This window comes from Periophthalmus magnuspinnatus, chromosome 20 (assembly GCF_009829125.3).
Source record: "Periophthalmus magnuspinnatus isolate fPerMag1 chromosome 20, fPerMag1.2.pri, whole genome shotgun sequence".
Lineage (NCBI taxonomy): Eukaryota > Metazoa > Chordata > Actinopteri > Gobiiformes > Gobiidae > Periophthalmus > Periophthalmus magnuspinnatus.
In genome coordinates this window covers 10,431,254-10,455,970 of record NC_047145.1, presented here as the reverse complement: position 1 = coordinate 10,455,970, position 24,717 = coordinate 10,431,254, and the positions used below count along the sequence as shown (strand labels likewise).

The 24,717-nt window shown below is 38.6% G+C and overlaps 1 protein-coding gene across 1 annotated transcript in view; it reads left to right on the top strand.

Annotated features, from left to right (window-relative positions):
* The first annotated feature begins 1,719 nt into the window (after positions 1-1,719).
* gpr158a (G protein-coupled receptor 158a) overlaps positions 1,720-24,717 on the top strand; it is a 64,708-nt gene continuing 41,710 nt past the window's right edge. The window contains exons 1-2 of the mRNA XM_033986271.2: positions 1,720-2,609; positions 17,990-18,095. Of these exons, the coding sequence (XP_033842162.1) occupies positions 1,720-2,609; positions 17,990-18,095 (996 nt within the window). The remainder of the gene's footprint in view (positions 2,610-17,989; positions 18,096-24,717) is intronic.

Sequence of the window (24,717 nt, the reverse complement as noted above, 5' to 3'; positions counted from 1 at the left end):
TCAGTCCAAGTTCCAGGTCAGATCTGTGGAGAGAGGAGTCTGCTCACAGCGAAAATGCATTTGTTTTGCAAATGCATTCGTGTATGGCCTTATACACAAATTAAGATAGATTTGTGTATAATGCCATACTTCAGAAAGTCAGTTCTTTGAGGAGAGTATTTTCATTGGAAATATCTAAAACGAAAATCTACCAACGTTAAACTTTCTCATTTATAGGCCTGTTAAATAATGATACTCCATAATGATCCATAATTCCATAATATTTATTCACTGAAATCTCTTTACCTGCTAGTTATTCTGTGCATATGTTGCACAATGTTGTTTTAGATTTAAGTCTATGTGTAACAGTATTTAGAAGGGGTATTAAGCGAAATCAACTTTTTGCAGCTTTTCCACATTAAAACACTATTCCCTTGTGAAAAACATGCCTCAAGAGGTTTTATATGTCATCCATTCATGCATGTGTAATATATCCCAGACACTATTTGATCCCTCCTTACGCTTAGCAGTACAAGAATATCCAAAACTCAGCCCACGTCACCCATGCTCCCACAAGATACTTTTTCACAAATGTTCAAAACAAAACTTCACAAACTTGGTGCGATGTTCAGTAGTTTCAATAGCAGAATGCACAGACTCTGATAGTGCTCTGAAGAGGGAGTGACTTAGCATGGGGAGCAAAGGCTGTGGGGACTCAGAGCATGTTAATACATTGTTTTCAGTGAATATAGCATTTTCAAAACAATAAAAGGTAACATCGTGATCTAAATACGTAGCCCAGTGTGTTAGTAGTTAATACCCTATAGAAGTGTAATACCCCTAATAGATTTTTGATTGCATATTGCTTTTCTCTTGCTATTTTTAAACTATGCTAAACTTGGATTCCAGTGTAAACTTGCTACACTGGAATCCCCCCAATGAACTGTACCATACCATAGAATTGGCCTTTTGACACTGTTTTTGCCCCTATCCATTATAGCTTAAAGGCCATTAAGTAGGCTACTGCGTGACATCAACTGCAACGCAATATGACAAAGACATAATGATGACTAGGCTGTACAAAAACATGTCTGAGGGAATATGAATCACCGGCCACTTGTTGAACCACTTGATTGATGCCCATTTTACGCGTGAACCTTGAACAAACACGACGCATTCCCCCATGACGCAGGGATTTCCAAACGACTCCCCAAACATATTCGCATCTTTCCCCGCGGTTCACCTCCAAAAAAAACCCCCAACAACCAAAAAACAGACGTCGTTGGTTGTGTTGCATCTCTTGGTAACAGCTTCACGTGTCTGAGGCAGCCTCCGCTTTTGATTGACAGCCGCGAGGGCCAATGAGCTGCGCGCAAACACGGGTTTTAACGGTGCCTGCTCTTCGCTTGTTCCGCACATCTTCCACTCCGAGCGATAAGGAGAGGGCGGAGTGCGTTCTCGGGCCAAGTGTGCGCTCCTCTCCAAGCTAAAAATATACATACAGCCAGATATATATTAACCATAACAATACGTTCGTTAGTTAACCCGCCCCCTTTGTGTCGAGGAGGTGGAAACGCGTCTTAACTACGGCACTGAAGAAGAGGAGAGGAGAAACGACTACTAGTTCTATCACATCAACAAGCTGTATGAAGCTAAGAGGGATTTGAACACTGCAAAGGCGACCCATCCCCTATATCAACATCTGTGGACGCTCCCGCCAGCCAGGGGGGTCAGGAAGACATGGATGTACTTCGCCTTTCGCTGCTGCTACTGCCGCTGCTGCTTCTTCAAGTGGGAATCGTGCACGGATCCAACCACGGCGCATTTCTCGGTAAACGACTTGTAGCCAGAAGAGGAGGAGGAGGAGGCGGTGGAGGTGGTGAAGGGATCTTACCCGAGCAGGAGACGCGCCGCTCCGGGTATCATCATCTGGCGTACCTCGGTAAGCCCCACCACCAGCAGAAACGCACGGATGACGAGCCCGGAGTGGTTACCGCGTTTCTGCACACCGGGGACTCGAGTACGTTAGCGCAAGCCAATTGCAGTCGCCGGTTCGAGCTCACCTCACTGCGGGGAAGCTCGGAGTCCATGGGCAGCGTCTTGGATACAGTGCTGCACGCCACCAACTTCCTCAACATGATCTTGCAAGCCAACAGGTCCAGGGAGCAGAGTCTGCGGAGGGATATAGAATGGTATCACGCGTTGGTTAGGAGCATACTGGAAGGAGATGACAAGATTCAGCGCGCAGTTGTGACTTTTAACGTGGATTCCTCAGTGGTAGGGCCCGATGTGCTGCTCCAGGCGACGCGGGCAGGCGGGGAGATAGTCCTGCAAGATCTATCCGGGGAAGCGCACCGACACCTGCGTAACCGGAGCGCGGAGACGGAGTGGTACCACGGGGTGAAAGACAGGAAAAAGAAGCCCACGTTTCACAAAAGGGTGCTCAGTCAGGATTTTACGTCGGTGGACAATTCGTTGAAACGTGGGGAGAGTTATATTCCGGATAAGACGCACGTGAAGTGGTCTGCGCCGTACTTGGAATGTGAGAATGGGAATTTTGTGCCGCGCTGGCTTTTGACCCTGTCCGCGGGTTTCTACGGGCTCAAGAGCAATCAGGCTCCGCAATTCAGGTACGTGGATCGATAACAGGTTTAGTGACACATAAAATCTTGTTTGCAGCCCCGATGAGTAGATGTAATAGATTAAAAGTGGGCGCACTACGTAACTTTTCTAGTTAAGGGTCCGCCACCTGCTTGTGCTTGGCTCTATGGAGATTATTGATGCATTGTCAAGAATGTTCCACAATATGGCATTAAACTTATCTGTCTGCATGGAGGCATAAAATCACACCACCATGCACGCAGGCCAAGTTACAGGTCAGATCCGTGGAGAGGCAATCCGCTCAGAGCAAACATGCATGTTTTTTTTCCAGGGGATTTTCAAGCACAAAAAAAAAGAAAGAAGTAATTTATCAGAATCAGAAGAGTTTTATTGCCATCGTTTGTGAACACAGTTCACAAACTAGGAACTTACTTCTGTGACAAAGTGCAACGTAAAACACACTGAATAAATACAAATACAAATAAGGGTATGCACAAAGTTATTAAATGCAAGATAAGTTTAATGCTATACTGTCGAACATTTCAGACAATGCATGTACAAGCAGGTGCTGTACACTTCACCAGAAAAAAGTTACATAGTGCACCTTTAAGTTCTGGTTTAGGACTCATTTTGGTCCTGGTTTGTTCATGATGAAGCCTGGGATTAGAGTGGATTTGATTGTGGGTGTAGATCTCCTGTAGACATATTAGACCTAACTTGGTTTTAGGCTGTGTTCACACTTGTACATAAACTAAATTAAACTGGGACTAAATTAAGACTAAATCCAGAGCTAAACCTGGACTAGACCAGGACTAAACCAGAACTAGAACAGGACCAAAACCAAATCTACATGAGAACTAAACTAAGCTCAAGTGTGAATGCACGCTTAGTATAGTCCTGATTTAACCTTGCTTTATACCTGGTTTATGACTGGCTTTGGTTTAACTCATTGATATAATCTCTTGTTTTGTCTTGGTTGTGTAGACACACTTTAGACCTGGTTTTCTGTTTTTTATTCTCCTATTCATAATACTAATTAGTCACACTTAGCATTGTTTTTGCCTGTTTTGGTCAAGGGTAATATCTGTTTGACCTTTACTTTTACTTATGAATAATTGATCTTACATCATCCTTCCCAAATGTTAATTAGCTCAAACAAAATCCATATCTATTATGGATAGGTGATAATTGTCAAATGGTTGTTGTCCAGTGGCTAACTCAATCTTAGAAACATGTAAAGTTTAATGTAAACAGTTTGTACAAAGTCAATATACTATTTCACTACTAAAATATTCAGCATAAAATAGGGTTCTGACATGGGCTTTTGCAATGTCATTTTGCTCTCGAGGTAGATGGTAGTTCCTGAGTATATTAATAGCATTGGGGCTGTCCTTAGTAGGGATTGTTCATACTAATTAAGATCAATTTCAATGCTACATCTAGAGATAATGAAATAAACGCAAATTTTATAAGCATGAAATAAAAACAATAATGTATTTTTATGGTCACACAAGAAAGATAATTTTTCATAGCATTTGAATGTGACAGGTTTGAGTCAAGTTATAGGCAATCATTAAAGGTGCACTATGTAACTTTTCTGCATGTCTGCCATCACAACAATGTTCTACAGTATGGCATTAAACTTATCTATCTCCATGGAGACAAGCTGGTGATACCACAAGGGCATGCAACAGGTTAGATCTGTGGAGAGGTGACCCCACTCACAGTAAGAAAACATGTTATTCAAGTAGTATTTTTGAGCAACAAAAATGCCTGTAATTAAATAAATGCACCATAGATAAGTTAAATGCAATATTGTGGAACATTCCAGGCAAAGCAATAGTCCTAGTAATAGTTAAAAGCCATCTCCATGGAAACAAGCAGATGACACACTCCACACTAGAAAAAGTTACATAGTGCATCTAAAGAAATGCTTGATTGATATGTTCAGAAATGTCTTCTAAAATCCCCTTATTCTATACTTGACATCTTTTTCTCTCATACCACAATAAATAAAATAAATACAAGTGTACGCTTTCCATAATTTACTAAGCCTGTAGGACCTTGATCTTAACAATTACACACAAGACCATAAAAATACCTATATACCTATACTTTCATTCACGAAATCACTTCTCGAATAACATCTAAAGGCAAGGCAAATTAGCGTACTCTTCTGACCCCATACATTTACATATCCTATACATCGAGGGACCCATACCATATTATATTTCTACTACTTCTCGTATGTGTACCCCCGCTCCTCTCCTATGTGGTTCCCCCTTGTTATCCGAAAGGCTGGGGGGAGAGGGGGGTAGTGGGGTGTTCTCTCTCCGCTCCTCGGTCTTGACAAGGCAGTGTAGCTAAAAATAACCCCTTTAGTGGATGTAGCTGCATTGGAAACCACTGGCTGCTGCAGGCCTTTATAATTCATTTTTCAAACCTAAACCTATACTGTGTTCTGTGCTTTTTCACGATTGGCTTTTTTCTTTCTCTTCGGTGCATGAAGGCTCGATCTGCGATGACTCACAGCCCAGATGAGAGACAAGCAATTAAAAAGAAAAAAAATACTGCAGTTAATGTTAGCAGATATAGTGCTTTACACCGATACTGGCAACATGACAAATAAGAGCAAATATAGAAGAGCTCTATTTCTTTATTTAATTGTGTACTATGTAACTTTTTTGTCCATGGAATATTCTAGAGTATGGCATTAAAAGGATTTATCTTGCCTTAGACATTCCGATATGACATCACATTCTGAACTGATATGACATCATCTTTTGAAATGACGTTTCATTCTGATATGACAGCACATTCCAAAATGACTCCACATTCTGATATGACATCACATCCTGATAATGACATTGCATTCCGATATAACATCACTTTCCAAAATTTCATCACATTCTGATGTGACAGCACATTCCGATATGATATCGCATTGCAAAATGAAACCTCATTCCGAAATGACATGACATTCCAGTATAAAAAGTATTATACGGGCCACAGTCTATGCACATTATGACACTTATTTGTTCATTTTTTAATGACCTTGAACTTGATGTATAAGCATGAGGACTATTTTTTTATGTCTTAAAAGGTTCAATGAATGTAGTTTATAGATCTACAAATACATGTCCATGAAGTCCTACTGGAGAAACAAGTTTGTTGGGTGTTGGGATCATAAAGTCTCCCAAACTACAACACAAAATTACCCACATGCTCATAGATTTCCACAGATCTGTAGCACACGATATCATTTGCTTGCTAACATTTAACGTGGTTGTGTTGATTGCCAGTCAAGTGTAAGTGCCCATATGATCCTCCGCGTTAGTAAATATTTAATCTAGATGACTGGTTGTGAGTTTAGCTTCGAGTGAATCACTAATTGAGACAGTGGAGTCGCTTACAGGCAGTGCAGATTCAAATGAGTTGAGAGCCACGCTAGCATAAGAGGCTATCTCAATGCTAGCACCACAATCACATTAGAGTGGTTTAAAGTTTAAGGCTAGCAAAGTGGCTGTCAAGTGTAAGCATGATTCAGCAGGATAATTGTCTTAGCCTAGAGAAGTTTGCTGTTCTTTTTAAATGATACAATTTGTAATGTGGATAACACATTATAATACCTTCTTAATTAACCTTAATAAAGCATGAACAAAGACTTAATTCTTAATTAAGGGTTTAGGAGTTAGGGTATTAATTAAGCAGTTTCTAAGGCTGAATTTTGTTTAATAAACTATGTCTTTATTATGAATTAAGTGGTTCATGCTTTAGTAAGGCAAATTTTGTTTCAGTTATTATGACGCGTTACTGAAAGTTTTTATCACTGAAGGTGCAAAATGTTACTTTTCTGGTGGAGAATCTGGCAACAGTATTTTTCTATAGAGAGACAGGATTTTTTTGTTCTTTGCAGAGGACATTCCTTTATCTATATAATTATTATTGTAGCCTTTGTGATTTTATAAATGATGAGCAGGTTCAACATAGATTTTTCTTTTTGGATATTTGTTTTTTAAAATAAAAATCTAAACGAAAATCTAATTCCCTCATCTGCTATGACATCACATTCCGATATGACATTTTATTCTGTTATGATATCACATTTTGTAATAACATCACATTCCGATACGAAATCACATTCCGATATGATATCACAACCCAATACGGGAACACACTCTAATATGACATCACACTCCGATACTCTATAATATACTGTTCAGCTCAAAACGTTGAAAACTATAAAAACTACAAACCATCAGTTGAGTATTTTAAACAGACAAGTTGAATGCAATACTGTCGGAACATTCTAGGCAAAGCAATAAAATCTCTATGAAGACAAGCAGAAGGTGTACTCTCCATTAGAAAAGTTGCATAGTGCACCTTTATCTTTTTATTGTTAACTTTTTTTAATAGATTAAGTTAAATGCATTTTCTGTATTGCCATAGCCTATAGCCCCATTCATAAATCCTATTGCTGGAATCTTGCCTTTTCACCTTGCTGTGTCCTTCCTACCCGGCTTAATCTTTCCGCTGTGGTATGGAAGTATCGCACGCCCCATCCTGTGTCTAGCCCCGATAAGAAACATCAGCTCTGGGGGAAGAGGCGGCTAATATGACTGCCTTCCTCCCCCCTCCACGTGAATACACAATCAATACGCCGCTGATGAATTAATAATGAACGATGTCGAACAACAAGCCAGCATGGGGCATCTCCACTGCAGCCTCGGAGAGCTCCAGTCACTCCCTGTTAGAAGGGAAGAAAGTGTGCTATCAGCTAATGCTAAGTTGACTTAATGTTATTATATTAGCAGCTTTAGCTTTTACCCGTGAACAAGAAAATCCGTTGTTCCGTTTTGGTTATAAAATACCCATTGATGTTCGTGCTTAAGGGCACAGAGGCAATGTAAACCTACTTCCAGTGAGATTTGAACCTGTGACATTCTGGTTGGAAAGAGAGAAAGAAAATTTTTATTTTATAATTGCCACATAATGTGACACCATGAATTAAAGGCCCTGTACCCGATTTGTCCCTACTTGAACAAAATGTGTCTTGCCCCAGTACCAATATATTGTATAAGCAGCTCTTGAGGCCAAATTAAATCCACCATGTGTTGTTTGCACCTAATTATAAAGCATTTCATTGTCCGATAATCAGGAAGTGCACTGTAGCATGCTAGTTGTTGTTAGCTTTACTGTGACGACAAAACTCTGCCTTGGTTACTGAAAGTTGTGAAAAGTACTCATCACTGTGAATAAATTATGCTTGTAATCCAGTAGGTGAGTCCACTAGTTCTGTGTTTCACATTTTTAAGGCTAAGTACACATTATATGTAGTTACTTTTTTTTTTTTTTTTTTTTTTACAGTTTTTCCAAATGTCTACTTTTATATTTAGTTAGAAAAGTAGTGTACATCACCAAATCACCAAACATTTTATAATTGCACTATATTTCTACAAAAGTATGATTTTTTCAATTTTTTTAAACTGTATAATAAATAATAAATAAGCATTGTACAATTCATGCGCTGCCTGCCTTAGCTTCATTGATCCAGCTCTGAACATTAGATTAGACAGCCGCTTTATCGACCCTAAAAGTGATACAGGAAGTTCTGGAATGGCATTATTGAACAGTACTGCACGCTACTGTCTCCTCACTTGATTGTACAACTTGTCTTTATTTCTCTAGTGACAATACAGCATCCATCCCATAATATGCACTGGCTAGCTTATAAGTCAATGCACAGAACATTGTAACGGCAGATTGCAAATGCATGGTTCATGGTTACACAGCGAGATGCCAGTCTAGTCATTTTAGTGTACAATCTGGAAGTATCCTCAAGAGACAGAACAATGTAGTATATAGAAAATAATAAATGAATATGAAATGAAAGTTAAACTAAGAGAGATCAGAACAGAATATAAAAATAGATTGCTATCTCAATGCTTTATAGTAACCTATATCATATAAAAGTGCTGTACCTGATTTTTACTGTCTTAAAATGTGAAAAACTGCTCCAAGCCAAATTTCTCCATGAGGAGATTAAATTATTCTTATATTGTTCACTATGATGAGTTTATAAGCACTTTTCACAACTTTCAGAGACCAGAGCAGAGTTTTGCTGCAGCAGGCACAACAACTAGTATCCTAACAGTGCACTTCCTGGCTCAAGGGCGATAAAAACTCTTTGCTTTGCCTAGAATGTTCCACATTGTGGCATTCAACATATGTATCATATTTATTCATTCAGTTAAAAGTATAAAAAAAAACAACAACAAAAAAACACGAGTGAGCGGGATCGCCTCTCCACTGATCTGAACTTAGTCTGGTGATGCCATCTACTTGTCTCTATGAAGATATAGTTTGATGCCACATTGTGGAAAAGCAATAACATATCCATGGACACAAGCAGATGGCTTTTCCACTAGAAAATGGCTTTTCCACTAGAAAATGGCTTTTCCTCTAGAAAAGTTACATAGTGCACCTTTAACAATTAGCCCATCTCCATTATTTCTGCTAGCTTGTGCATCTGATTAGCAGGTCATGTTTTGAGTGAACAGGAGGTTAGCTGCAGGGCACCCATGGTCTGTAACAGAGCGGGACACCTCAGTCTGCAGGGGGCGCAGTAACATCTGCTCAAATGGACCTGCTCCAAATCTATTAGAGAGGAAAGCCCAGCCACACAGGGCCAGGACTGAGGAGGGGCTGGAGGGCACCTTATAAAGAGAAAGCAGTGAATGAATAAGTTTAAGTCTTTGTGACCTCTATAACAGCATTACATTTACAACTTACAACTAAAGCATAATAATGAAAAAGTACTATGCAGGTAAAGAAATGAGGAGGGTGTGGAGGGTTCTATGTTCTTAAAAAAAATTAAAAAAATAAATAAATGTATGGATGTATTTAATTATTTCAGGGAAACTGCATATCAATGTACATTTCTGTAAATATGCCAGAATTAGTCAACAAGGCTATTTTTTATCTGTAGTCCCCTGACAGATGTTACTGTTGGTCAAAAACTAAAAATGGATGGCATTAATCAGGTAGTGGACCCTTCAACATAAAATGTACACTATATTTATTATTCATTCATTATTATGATAGCTTATTCATGTTTTGTTTTTGATGGATGACAATGGCTCATCTCTCTACTTTAATTTAATCAAACTTTTCTCAAATTAATGTCATATTTCACCATTTTATATAGTGTTTTTGCCATAAATTTTGCAGATTGCATGATTTTCCTCTTCTTTCCTGCTTTGATCATAAGTGCACATTGGCTAACATGGCGGTTGTTGTGCATGTGAAGGGTTAACAGCTCCGGAGGTGCTGTGGCTGCTGTCGTCATGGGGACTCCTCCACTCACCAAGGGGTCTGTCAATATCACACCTCAGCCTGGAAATGTCAGCACCAAGCACCAAGCTAGCAGCCACATCAGCTGCTAAGGAAGTCAGCTAGTCTTGCATTAGAATAGGGCTGCAGAATAGATAAGTGTAAGTATTGCGATGGGCTGTGCTTACACTTGGTTCTGTTTTGAGCCTGGTTCAGTTTGGGGGTAGATTTGGTTTGGTTCTGATTTACTGTAGTTCTGATAATATCCAGGTTTAGAAACAAATTTAAGCTTGCCACACACTACAGGATAGACAGTGACAAAGACGCAAAGATCCATATTATCCATTAGTCCTCCGCAAAATCGTTCTTTAAAAAGAAAGAAGACAAAAGTAGTTCCTCACATGTGTCTGTTTACATCCACTGTCTACATCCTAGATTAGCACTAGTGACTTTACTTCCTGTGTGATTTGTTACCAGCCTTCTATGCATTAAAAGCATTTATCTGAAGGATTGCATCATATTTAAAAAAAATAATTAAACTTCTAGTTTAATCTTTTTACGAAACTAGAAGTGCAGTGCTCTGATCTTTGAACACTTAAGAGTTTCAAATCAAGTGTGCGCTCGCAACTTTTAGCTTGTGGGGCACGGTCTCTTTGCTGCCATATGCCGCTGTAGTCTTTATGCCTGGAGGATTGTGTCTTTGTACATTATTTAATAGGTGACACTACCAGTCTAAGTTACAGGTCAGATATGTAGAAGTGCAACTTTATACTCACAGAAAGATGCCAGATCCCCACCAGAAAAGTCCCATAGTGCATCTTTTAAGTTATTGTTCCAATATCTATATGACAAAATTGTGTTGGTGTTATGTTGTGTTCATATCGATGTATAATGGGTTCAGTCCAAGTTTAATAACTCTATAAGTTATAATCCTTGTAAGCACTTGGTTAAGCCCTATTGTAGACCTGATGCTCTCAAGACTTTTTTGTGTGGTTGATGTGGTGGGGACTGTTAAGATATTTTTCTACAATTTTATGATTATATATATATATATATATATATATATATATATATATATATATATATATATATATATATATATATATATATATATATTTTTTTTTAACATTTGAATTATTTTATTACATTTTCACTTTTCCAAATATCCATATTTTTTTAAATCCAATTTTCACTTGTAATTCCGCCTTTGGCTCACCACTTTACAGCTGTAATGCAGTGCACCGCAAGTTGACCCTCCCTGACCCCTCCCTCATGTTACATTTATAATACAGTATAATGACACCTCACTGACACTGCTGACACTTATGCTATACCACATCTATAGACAGATGTATGGGTTTCACTTATATGTTAATTTCCATATTAACACAAGTGTAATTCTACTGTGGCTCGACCCCGAGTCAACCCATCACTCATCCTCTGTCAGATGTTTACAGTATTGAAGGCAGTGTCAAGGAAAGAATGATAAATGTCCCTAATAAATATGATAACTGTAATGGCATATTTGTATTTTGCTTATGGTTTTACTCAGTTGAGGTTTCCACGAGAGATATTTGCACTTGCACTACTGCGAGTGGTTTGTTTCTATAATTGTGATTTGAGTGCATGAAGACAAAACTAGCAACCCTCTAGTTGATGGGGCAGTCCTCAACTTATTGCACCACAGCCATGATAGAGATACGTGAATTCATTAATTTAAGAAATTCTTGAGCCGTAGATATTTAAAAGTAAAGTAAAGTACCTGCAAGAATTAAATAGTATTTTATGATACAAGTAGCAGTAACTTGAGTGTTTGAGTATAAGTTATTTTCCAACCTTGTTTGGGTGGCTACTTTTACTTCTTCATTAAATCATTGTTTTTAACTTAAGTACAATTTATTACCCCTATCCAAAACCATCCAAGTTACACTCACCCCCCTGCCCTAAAGCTAGGCCTGCCGTTACCCCCTCATATTGCCTTCCCATCAGGCTAGAACTACCGTGCACTTCCCCTTGGTTCTCACATGGGCCATTGTTCCATGCGCCCAGCCTCTCTCCAAGGACAGCCCAGGGTACGAGCTCTGCGCCTGGGCATGGAGCAGTGATGTTCGGACATGGTTCACTAGGGCATGTGGAATTAGCTTGCGGCTAATGTTCCAAGCTACAAAAGAACACCATGTTGTTTATGTTGTCTGTGTGTTAGTACTGCTCTATTTGCACAGACAGGATGGTTAAAAGATGGCATATGTGTGTTGTGAAAATGGTACAGTTGAAATAGAGTTCAATAATAAGGGTTGAGAGCGCAAGACGGCATGCCAGGCACACCGGCGCCATCTTGTTTCCAAATGATGTCTCAAGGGTTGCATAACGGAGTTGCACAATATATCATTTTGGTGGTAGCGATGGTTTGATTTGGATTTTTTAACACATATTATACAAAATTGTTGTCCCCTTATCAAAAAACATACCTGAATAATAATAATAATAATAATAATAATAATAATAATAATAATAATAATAATAATAATAATTCATTAATCCAAAGTGGTCTTCACTCAAAATTTCTCCATTCACATTTTGCCAAGATTATTGCATTGCAGATAAAACTCCAGACTTCTCATTACCAGACTCTTTCTTTGGTCAATTTGTGTTTACAATGAACACGACTCTATGAGCATAACATTTTGATAAAGACTTCAGTTGTTTACTTTCTATTGTTCACTCCTGTTTCTGACGGAGCTCAATGCAATGAAGTACTCATCCCAAGGTTACCAAAAGCATGTTTAAAAGAGAATTAAAGCTACAAGAATGCAGAATATGTGTTCCTTAAAATGTATGACAATGCCCAAACGTGAAGAAAAGTTGTAGTAGAGTTTACACATTAAGGGGAGGGTGTATCACGAAGGGTGACAGCAGACATTTTTGGTTGGAGGAGCTATGGGGGTGCTACGAGCTTTAATGAGGAGCTCACTTTACATTTTAATTTAGAGTCTTGTATGGATCCGAGCGCTCTCCCCTCCTTCTACCATGTTTGAGCTGCTGTTTTAAACGTAGTTAACCCCAGTAGTGATTTATGAAAACTAATATGTATTTTTAAAATATATATTTTAGTCTAATTTTGAGCACTGTGGTTGCCATTTGAACATTTTAGTCAAGATTGAATGTGCCATGAAACTGGGGCAAAAATCTTTTGGGGAAATAAAGGGGAGACTCCTCATCACCCCTGTGTGTCGCCTGTGCTTTTAGTGGTTTAAAAAAGGTTCTACTATCACAACTGAGTCTGGGTTGCCAGTGCCAGATAGAGGACACATATACATTTTTCTTATTCTCAGTATATGTACAGGCCATGCCTCATGTGAAAGCTCAGAACCTCCAGAATTCACTCACTGGGCTGCAAAGGCTGCACTAGCACCGATTAATGATTGGCTGCAGGTCCTGGGGTTTAGATAGTGGCTGGTAGGTAGACCTCATTAGTATAAATGTGTTGTTCAGACAATATGAATAGACTTTCCACCTCTCCAAACTCATGTTAATCTTTGGTTTGTAGGAGGTAAAACTGTTAAAGTACCACAGTGTAGTACCATGTTGAGTCCGCCTGTACTGTAGTGCTGTAGCAGTGTCTCTGAGACCATATGTGAGCCTGGCGTGAATGCTAAAGCCCGGAGAGCAGGACGCAGGCAGCCAAAGCATATCAGACATTCTGTTCTTATGGTACTGCTGTAATTGGATAATGCTTAGAGTATGGATTTAACAGAAAGTAAGAGACACAGTGTTATTACCAGCAACAGAAGAAGAGCACTGCTGTTAGACTTGGCATGTACTGAGGCAGGATACAGTGTACACATGGGCATGGGGAGATAATGAGTTTATTTGGGTATTTTGGATGTCATCAGTGATCATTAAAATTAAAGATGATATAAAGTACAAATTGAAATTAGAGATCAAATCACTAATGCTAAAAGTTTCTTTGTCTTATTCTTCTTGTCTTATGTTTCATAGGCATAGGAAGCAACAGAGATGTGAGATTTGTAAGGTTTTTATATTTTATATTGTATTGTAAATATATGTGTATATATATATATATATATATATATATATATATATATATATATATATATATATATATATATATATATATATATATATATAAACTTAATGTTAACCAAAGGGGTAGAGAACCGGAGTGTGTGAGTGATAGGTGGTAATCAGATGCCCCAGATTAGCAGCTTCTACCCCAGGGCAGCTGTGGCTACAAGCATACCACCACTGAGTGTGGTGTGAATGATTAATGTATTGTAACTCCTACAAGTCCATAAGACATACCTGGAAAATGATTTAGTTTCATTCAAAGAAGTGCTCTTACATGTTTTTAAACATCTGTTCATCACCTAATGATGAATTCAGGCGTCAAAATCACAGCAAACGCTTCACGTTGGATGCCTTAGCATTTGAGAGCAGACACTTGAAACTTGTTGACACGTGGCAAATTTTGCCGAAAGTTAAAATTTTTCAACTCTCACATGCGAACGCTTGAAATGTGCCTCAGAAATGTTGGAACAGCCTAGACTTGCATCCCACATAGATTTTACAATTATTCACTCCCCACTATTGCAAGCAGAGTACATCATATAATGCAAATATTTTTTGTTGTGCTGGGAAAAAGCACAGTCTCCGTACAATTACAGGCTATAAAAAATATATATATAAATTCTTTTAAATGATTTAAGTTTTCACAAAGTGAAAGTGAAATAATTCTTATTCCTTGAGGACTTGTTCTTATAATATTGGTTTACAGCATGGTCTGCCACTGCCCTCTAGTGGTCCACATGAATATTTAAAATAAAACGTTTTTTTTTTTCATACATGACAATCTGATTCCTTATGGAGGCACACCGGGCGGAGCAGAGCACCGCTAGCAAGGAGTCACGGCCATGGGCTACACACTTGGCCACAGACCTAGCACAACTAAGAAAACCTTGTATGAAAGTAAAGTGTACATACATTGTTTTTTCTGGACTCGAGATCCGACGACCCCAAACCCCACTGTGGTTTGTGTTATGAAATATTGGCAAGCGAAGCTATGAAGCTCAAAGGGCAAAACGATTACGTGAATAAACTATTTTTTGAGCAAAAATGCAAGGACCTTGAGTGACATATGAAGAAGGAAGTCACACAGTTCTTATGCGAGGTGAAAATGCAAAGGCAACTGAAGTGTCATACAAAGTGTCACTGCTTATTGCAAAAACAGAAAAAATGCATTCAATAGGTGAGACTCTAGTTAAGCCTGCTGCAAAAGTTATGGCCAGCTGGGAAGAATGCAAGTGATGAATTGCATTACTTCCCTCTAATGATGCAGTCCAGCATCGCATAACTTCTATGTCCGAAAATGTCCAAGATCAGCTGATGACACGATTATGCCAGAGTCTGTTTTTGTTTCTGCAGCTGGACAAGTCTACGGACATTGGTAGTGAGGCATATCTCCTGTGCTTTGTGAGAGCTCATAAAGATAAACTGTTCTGCCAGTCCCTCCTAACCAACACACTGTAGGAAGTGATCTTTGAGGCACTAAATAAGTTAATTATGCAGCACAATATTGATTGTAAAAGTTGGTATTTGCCACTGCGATGATTGCCAAACACAAGGGTCTCGTGATGTGTGTGCATGAGGTTGCTCTGTACGCTGGTTATCTTGTGGGGAAGTTCTGCTTCTTTGAATTGCAGAATAACGTGAAGTTATTTCTGCAATATACTAATGAGATGTATGACAGACTTTATGGCTTCCAATGGCTTGCAAAACTGGCCTACCTTGCTAATGTCCTCAGCACATTAAAACACCCTGGATGTGATGCTACAGAGTAAAGCAGTCACAGTCTTCGCTGTGCAGAACAAGATTAACGCTACATGCATAAAAACTGATTTATGGTATGCCTGTCGTGATTGCAATGAATATAAATATTTCCTAACTCTGGCAGACCCTGGATGACAACTCCATTCCAGCATTCAAAGAACATCTGCAAGGCCTTTACATGCACTTGAGCAAATACTTCCCAGAACTGGACCTGGATTTTGAGAGGATTCAAAATCCATTTGTTGGCAAGGGCAACACTGAGACTGTTGGTTTGAATCTTTCAATTCAGAGGGTCAGCAGTCTTGCAACCATTGTGTCCGAAGGAGGACTCAGGATGATGTTCAGGGAGCCAGGCTTGGCAAACTTCTGGGTCTAGCTACAACCTGAACATCCACAGCTGGCTCGAGTCTGCACTGATAATAATGACATTCTCAATCACATATGACTGATATGAAGGGGAGTTTTCTGCACCAGTTGGTTTGAAAACAAAACTGCGTAAGAGATTAAATGTGGACCGTAGCATTAGATTGAAACTCTCCAGTTTGGAGTCACACATAGAGTCACTGATGGGTAATAAGCAGTACCACTCATCTCATTAATGTTCTCATTAGGCTTATGTTGTTAAACATGTTCTTATGATTATCAATGTTACATTGTTCAAATGAGTCCAGTTTATAAAATAAAGGAGCTGATTTATAAACTAAAACATGAAAAAAAATTATTACATAAAATGGAATTTTTTAAAGATAATTAAAAAAATTAAATGCTAAATAAAACATTCTTCATTGCCATTTATTTTAATTAAAAACATAATTCTTTCATATGAAAATGATTAATCTAAATACAATTAAACATAAATTTATGTGTATTTGGTTGTTATGCAGTGGTTGCAGATTGTGGTCCTTGTGGTCCTTTTTTTTTTTTTTTTTTTTTTTGATAAAGTGGCCCTTGGTTTGAAAAAGTTTAAATATTATGGTGATGTAGGAGTAATGACCAGGTCAATAAAGTTGTGCAGTAGACTTAAGTATAGATTTTTTGAACTTATAAAATTGTGTTTCCCTGAGGCGGTTAGACTTTCTTATTGGCTGCACTGTTATGTGGGCTGGGGTCAGACTGAGGGGGCTCCTTGGTACAACAGCATAGGGAATATAACTAGCTATTATTAATTTTATTTATAGACTTTATTGTCCCTGTTGGCAAATGTCCTCTGCATTTGACCCACCTTTCTACCAGTGTGGCTGTGCCCGAGCAGTGGGCGATTTGGCATTGCTCTGCAGGTCTTGAGCCAGAAAACTGATCAATACTAGCTGGAGGATTAGCCTACAAGATCATTTATAATATGAACTATAACACAAGTTGGAGGAGCAAAGCAAGAAGGACTCAGGTTAAATTCCTAGTAGGGCTGCAAATTTAACCGCAATTAAATTGAAATCAGAATTTAAATGGACACAATTGGCAAATCGATATGGCTGCCATTTTTGAAGTATCATCATTTACTCCATAAAACAACAAAATCTCCTGCCTTCTTCTGCATAGAAATATAAAAGGCTAACTCTATAGTATCTGTACAAACATGTTCTGAAATATGATTCTTGTATTAGTTTGTCATTTCACATTTCAGAGTTTTGTTAATTCTTCTGGATGTGTTTAAAATGTGAAATTTAAACAGAATACTATTTTTAAAAAGTGCTTTTTTGAAAAAATGCAATTAGATATTTTTTTTCCAAATTGTTCAGGCCTAATTCCTAGGCAGTGTGGTGTCTTTCTGTATGGAATTTGCATATTCTCCCTGTTTTAAAAACGTGAAAAACAGAACTAGTTGATTTTAAATGGTTTGGAGTGATGCAAAGTTATTCAGTTATTCAAAGTTATGCATAGAATGCATAAGGTAAATGATCCTTTTGAATTCTGAGCATCATAATCACCATGATGAGTTTCTGAAGTGCTTTCAGAGACCAGCACTGCTGTCATGGTAATGGTAATAACAACTAGCAATCAAACACACACTTTCTGATTATTGGACAATAAAATGCTTTATAATTAAATGGAGACAACATGCTGCAGACTTATTTTGACCTAAGAGCTGCTTATACAACATATCTTTAAAGGGACAGGACTGGATTGCTCAAATGTCACTCGCCTTTAGTCCATGTCACTGATTGTATATTTGTCTATGTTGTTGCTCAGTGAAACTTGATCCATTCTGACTCTTGGTGCTTGTGTGTTGCAGAGGCGTGGTGCGAGTGGACATTAACCTGCAGGATGTGGATATTGACCAGTGCTCCTCGGATGGATGGTTCGCAGGGACACACACATGCAACCTGACCACGACAGAGGTGAGTGCGCTGGGGTCGGGGCAGAGAGGTGAAGGAGGTGGAACTCAAAAATAACTCCAGTGGGGCAGACCAGTCCCCTGGAAAAGTGTATTGGATGCAGGGGTAATGTAAGGATTTCTTGGGGCTCAAAGCAAAACATTAAAGAGGGAACGTCAAATCAGCTTTTACCACAATTGACAAATATACAGTTAGAGCTGTGCAGTTAATTAATTATTATTATTATTTAATCTAGGGTTGGATCTCTGTGTAACAAGTTAACTGTGTTTTAAGGAAAATGTGCCTGAAAAAGCTGAATCGGTGCATCCCTACCAAGACACAATGTATCATATGGTACGCCTTAGATGCCACTTTCCCCACAGCGACCATTACCAGCCTTATACATTCTCCTTATGCCCATCTGCCCTTCTGCTGTCAGCTCCATGGGGGGATATTAGTCTGTGTTAAATCCACCTGCCCCTGTGTGAAGGTCTTTCTTTTATCACTGTGACAGTTTGTTTGTCCAAACTCTTCTGCTGTGAAATGAGAGGCACTGATGGCTGCTGCTATCCGACCGTTCAAACAGGGCTGTCCAACTTTTTATCTGAAATAAACTGTATGTCTACTCGGTTCTCACAAAGCTATATATCATATCAGCAAATACTTTTTTTTATATCAATTCTTTAAAGATTAGTGCAACACTTTATAACAACTGCTACTGAATTACCCTTAATAAAGCATGGACAAAGTTTCAATTCATAATGAGCAAATAGTTTATGAGGAATGATTCAGGCTTAGTAACTATTTAATGAAGGGGCTAGAGTTAGGAGTTAACTTTGAGGGTATTACATTGAATTAACTGTCCCTATGCTGGATTAAAAAAGGAACTAAAATCAGAAGTGAACCTGGGTTGCCAGTGCCTAAACCTGCAGATAGAGGACACATACAAGTTTTTCTCATTCTCACTATATGTACAAGCCATGCCTCATGTGAAAGCTCAGGCAAGACACGAAGTAATTCAAAGTGCTTCACAGAATAAAAAAGACATTAAAATTGCAATGCAAATAAATCAAAACATAAATAATCATCATAAAATTAACATTAAAAGAGAAGAGTGCAGAATAATGACCTTTCAGTCATATGCATAACTAAACAGAACCATTTTGGATTTAAACATTGTCAAAGTAGAGGCCTGTCTCACAACTTCAGGAAGACTGTTCCAGGTTTTAGCTGCACAAAACTGAAATGCTGATTCCCCATGTTTAGTCCTGACTCTGGGCACCAGCAGGAGGCCGGTCCCTGAAGTCCTCAGAGTGTGAGATGGTTCATATGGCACTAACATGTGGGAGATGTACTTTGGCGCTAGGCCATGGAGAGACAAGCAGAGCTGCTTTAAAGTCTATTCTCTGAGCAACAAGAAGCCATTTCAAAGACCTGAGCACAGGTCATGAGAATCAAATCGTCATGAGATCCAAAACACCAAATTTTAACAAAAACAACTTGGCCATCATGTGCAATATTTTTGTAATTAAGATTAAATCAGCATTAAAACTGTTCAGCAAAAGCTGAACAATTGATCGCAACATGTTTATCTCATATCTGGGGGACATAGATAGGTCAATTTTATATATTTTATATACTGTTATAGTGTTTTTTTTATTATATCGCAGTGTACAGAAATGCAAAAGCTCTACCACAAGTTGCTGTATTGTTAATGCTTATATTGATGCGAAACTTCATATCACTCTGCCTGAAATCTCTTCTCTTAATTCCCACTCACTCCTGGCTGTGATTTGTCCACTGTACAATGCTCAGCTGCTGGATCAGGCTGCTGTATAATGCATGTGGTGTAATGGATGGCACTGAGCGCTCCTTAATAATGCATGTTTCTCTTTGTCTGAATACTTCCATAGAGCACCGGACACTGGACGTACATTCCTCACATGATGGGGCAGCAAAATTTATCGCAAAAGCTGCAGTTTTTCAAGTACCATAATTTCCTCCACAAACATCAAAAAGTCCTGTCTTATTCTGCATAAAACTGCTAACCCTGTAGTTTAAGTCTGTACAGACATGTTCTACAATGTGATTCTTGTATTAGTTTCTCATTTCACATTATGTTATGCCAAAGCTCGATGACTTATTGGTGTGCTTGTAAATGAGAAAAATCATCGCAGAAATCAATATTTTATCCATGGGTTTCAGAGTGAGGATATCAGGACAATTAGCAAATTTCAATCAAAATATTACATCTTAATTAAATCCTTCAAAACAGAAAAATATCATCCTTTGAGTACAGGCCCCATACTCAAATTCTCCAGTTCTCAAACAGCATTAGCTGGATTGCTGATAAAGTTAAAGGTCCTGTACCCAATTTTTTTCAATGTATTTGAGAAAAACATTTTATCTTGATAATCAGGAAGTGCATGTTAGCATGCAAATTGTTGTTAGTGTTACTGTGACGGCAAAACTCTGCTCTGGCATCTGACAGCTGTGAAAAGTGCTTATAGTGCTCGGAATATACGATCAGGTACAGTGCCTTTAAGTTGTGACAAACGTAAGACCATTACACACTGTTTTTTTCTAGTGAAGCCATGTGAGTTACTATATGAGACTTTGGGATGAGAGCTGATTGACTGCAAAGGCAGCCTGGTGCACTATTCTGTCTGAAAAAGTTGTTCTAAAGAAGAGCAAGTGGCCATGAATTCATGCATGTAAATACAAGGAAAGGTTGTGTGAGAGGTAGGAACTAGTTTAGACAGATCTTTACTATCTTTCATGGTTTGAAAATCAGGCACCCAAAGTCCATCATCTGTATGTCTACTAGATACATTTTCACTAGTAGATGGCAGATTTGCTCCTTTTCAAAAGTAAAAGGTAACTTTTTGATCTAAATAGCAATTAATACCCCGTAGAAGTGTAATACTCCCTCTTTAAAGTCCATACCTTCACCATATTCTAACACCATTCACTAAACAGACAACCAACAGCCATTGTTTAGCCATTCTACATGCAATAACGACATGTGCAATATACGTCTCAAGTCTGAATATAGCAGTCGTGTAGGTGGTAGGGGACATCGTGTCATGTGTGGTGAGCGTTGTCAGAAGTGTAGGGCGTTTGGGTCCAGGGGCAGCTTTCATATGGGGATGAAGATGAATGCTCCAATCAATTAGCTTATTGAGGAGAACAAGTACGGCCCTCAGGGGACATAGAGCAGAGACGTGGACTGACCAATCACTCCACACCACAGCCACTGCTGAGGCCCACAAACCAGAGCTCAAAGTCAAACACTCAACCGGGAGAGACTTAAAATGAAGGGAGTAATCTGTGTCAGAACTTGGCAGGTGACGATATCTATATTAAAGGGGCTATACCTGATTTATTCATATAATACATCTAAAGTAAAGTTTGTTTTCCCCAGTACAGATATATTGTAAAAGCAGGTCTTAGGGACAAATCTAATCTGTATCTAATTATAAAGCATTGTTATAGTCCATGAACCAGGATACAGGCCAAATGCCGGTGTTTGCATGCTAGTTGTTGTTAGCATGCAACCATGCTAGTTGTAATGATGGCAAAACTCTGCTCTTGTCTCTGAGAGTTGTGAAAAGTGCTTAAAACTCATCAAAGTGAACAATTAGGAAGCTAGAATAAGTTTGGACAACTTAAAAAAAATAGTTTAAAATGTTTGTGTGTTATTGCCTTGGGACTACACAGCAATTGAACAATTACACTATAATCTGTCTTATTTACAGTATTATTACAGAGCCTTCTATAGATGTTGAGCTAGGCCTGGTCAGGAGTACCTAGCTGAAAGAATCTTCGACTTTTACTTGTAATTGTTACTAACTTGCACTTGTGGTTGGCACTTCTGGTTGACACCTCCTAACGTTTCTATAGAAAAGTCAATACTGTTGCTGCTAAAACATTATATAAAACAGGCTGATGTGTAAAATATTCAATGTACATGTCACCAATGAGTCAAGAATGCACTGATTCTCGATTCTCGATTTGTAGTCTGTATATATATTTGCCCCATACTAAATCACACACAAGTGGAAAAATGACCACAGATAATGGTGACGCCTGTGACAACTTCCTGAAAGAGATGAAGCATTATATATTTTTTTAACTTTCAAGATACCGTAAATTTCGGATTATAAGCCGCTACTTTTTTTCCACGCTTTGAACCCTGCGGCTTTTACAGCAGTGCGGCTTATATATGGAATTTTACTGGATAACGGCCCCTGGGGGACGCTCTCTAGCTGTAAACGTAAAAGTGAGACAGACGTGGGGAAAGATTCTGCTCTGAAGAATTCACTAGTTTTGATTTTGAACGATCATTTTGCGCATCATGAAATGGATATGATGCAGTTTTTAAGATAAAGAAACAGAAAGGAAACAGAGCAGGGGTCGGCCTTTAACACGCAAAGAGCCATTTGGACCCACTTTCCACATAAAATAAAACACTGGGAGCCGCAAATACTTTTTGACATCTAAAATGAAGATAACACTGTGTATAATAACAATAATGTAACGGAGTAATGTAGGTTTTACTTTCACGGACAAGCCTTCTACACGTGGCAGATAAATATGGCAAAAACAACTTAAGTGCATTAAAAAAATAAAACTCACCAAACCGCTGCATCATGCATCGCGCTGATTATGTGATTATGTCTACTCTACTCCGCAGTTTCTTTAAAAAAACAACAACAAAAAAACTCGTAGCGTATCGTTTAATCCCAGGTGCTTATTCTCCATGTGCCAAAGCAGTTTTGAAGGTTTCATTGCCTTATTTGCTTTTCCGTATGTTACGCAGAGCAGACTCTGTGCAGTGAGTCACCTGTAGCGACAAACCCAGATTTTAAGTAGGCATTGTCTGTTAAATTTATCTTTCTTTTTCTTGGAGGTCGTAGTCTCTTCTTCTGGCTCCTCAGTTGTCCTTTTCCCCTTTGTTAAAAAGATCTCCAAAGACTTTTGTTTTGGCTCATTTTCACTCGCTTGTGGCTCTAGTTTTGTGCGTCGTGTCTGATGTGTTATACGTGATACGTCACCGCGGAGACAAGAGCAGATAATATACTTGCTACTACATCAAATAGATTTCTGTGGCGATTTCCAGCAGGGTTTTCATGATACATCTACGGACGAGCTTATTAGTGTGTCATTAGGGACGGGCCAAAGTTGCTCCTGACCCCTGTGCGCACAGCGTCTGAAAATCAGGGCTCTTTACGCAGGACTGTGAGCTGTGTTTGTGTCAGTTCCCAAGCCACGCAGAGCCGCAGTATGAGGCGGAAAGAGGCGCATACGGCTCCGGAGCCGCGAGTTGCCGACCCCTGAAATAGAGCCACTGCACGTAAGCTCGGCATCAATGAATCCAACTTGGTCAATGTAAAAAGACGACAAAAGTTTTCAGAGGAAATAAAAGCAGATTTTCCGTGTTGGTGCAGCTTTATTTTCTAAACCTGCAGATGTGTTCATCCCGTGTTGTTGTCGTGTTGGTGCCAATTTTCAGGCACAGTTTAAAAAAAAGCGTGTCGGTGCACCGTCTTTCTGTGTAAATGTCTCATGTTACAATATGAAAACCTGCGGCTTTTATTCAGGTGCGGCTTATATATGTACAAAATTGATTTTCTCTTCAAATTTAGCTGGTGCGGCTTATATCAAGGTGCGCTCTGTAGTCCGAAATTTACGGTATTTTGTTGTATTTCAAGCAAATATCTGTCAATGTGAATATCTATGTTGACCCCTCTTATAGGTCATTCCAGCCCCTTTACATAGTGGCAGTTGTCTTGTCCTGCTGCGCCTTGACCTCGGTCTATAACATGTCTAAACTGGAGCTTCACATCTCCATCACAGGCTCATTACTGTGCTCTGAACCCAGGAGTCCACTCCTAATGACATCATCAACATGAGCCGGCAGATGTTGGGTCCACCTGGGTATACAGCTCATGTAGCCTCACCTGCTGACACTAAACTGTTTATGCTAATTTCACAAAGGAGACATTTCAGATAGAAAAACAATATTTAAATTCTTAAAAGGTACAAAAAGCTGTTTAAATTTGACCTGAAAATCAATCATTTTTGTCATGTTGATGAATATTTTACAAGTGCTATAGTGATAAAGCAAAACTCATCCACTTCCAAGTGTATTACCACTACCACTACCACTACTACTACTATTAATACTAATACTATTATGATTATGATTACTACTTGATGTGAGTCAGTGAAGTGAACAAGTGATCTGTTCTGTGTAGGCTTTTATAAGAATAGTGAATCTTCAAATTGAAATGAAGACAAACAATAACTTAATGGGTAATTTTATTTTATTTTTTTCATTTTTACTACCTTGCACTTACATAATTTAACTAATGAACTAGTTGTAATGTTTGTAACATTGTATAAGTTTAAATTTCATGCTTTTTGTTGATGATTTATCTGATCTAGCAGCCTAATTAGCGCTAGAATTAGTATGAAAGCTAACATCTGCATAACTTCTTAATTGGTAACAGAAATATATTCCTATTTCCTCCAAGCACCACAAATACTACTGTGGATTTTTATCAGATGGAGCTGGAAGCTAGATATTGACTCAAATGTAACAAACATATAGGCCTAAACATTGACCATTTGTTTCTGTTGT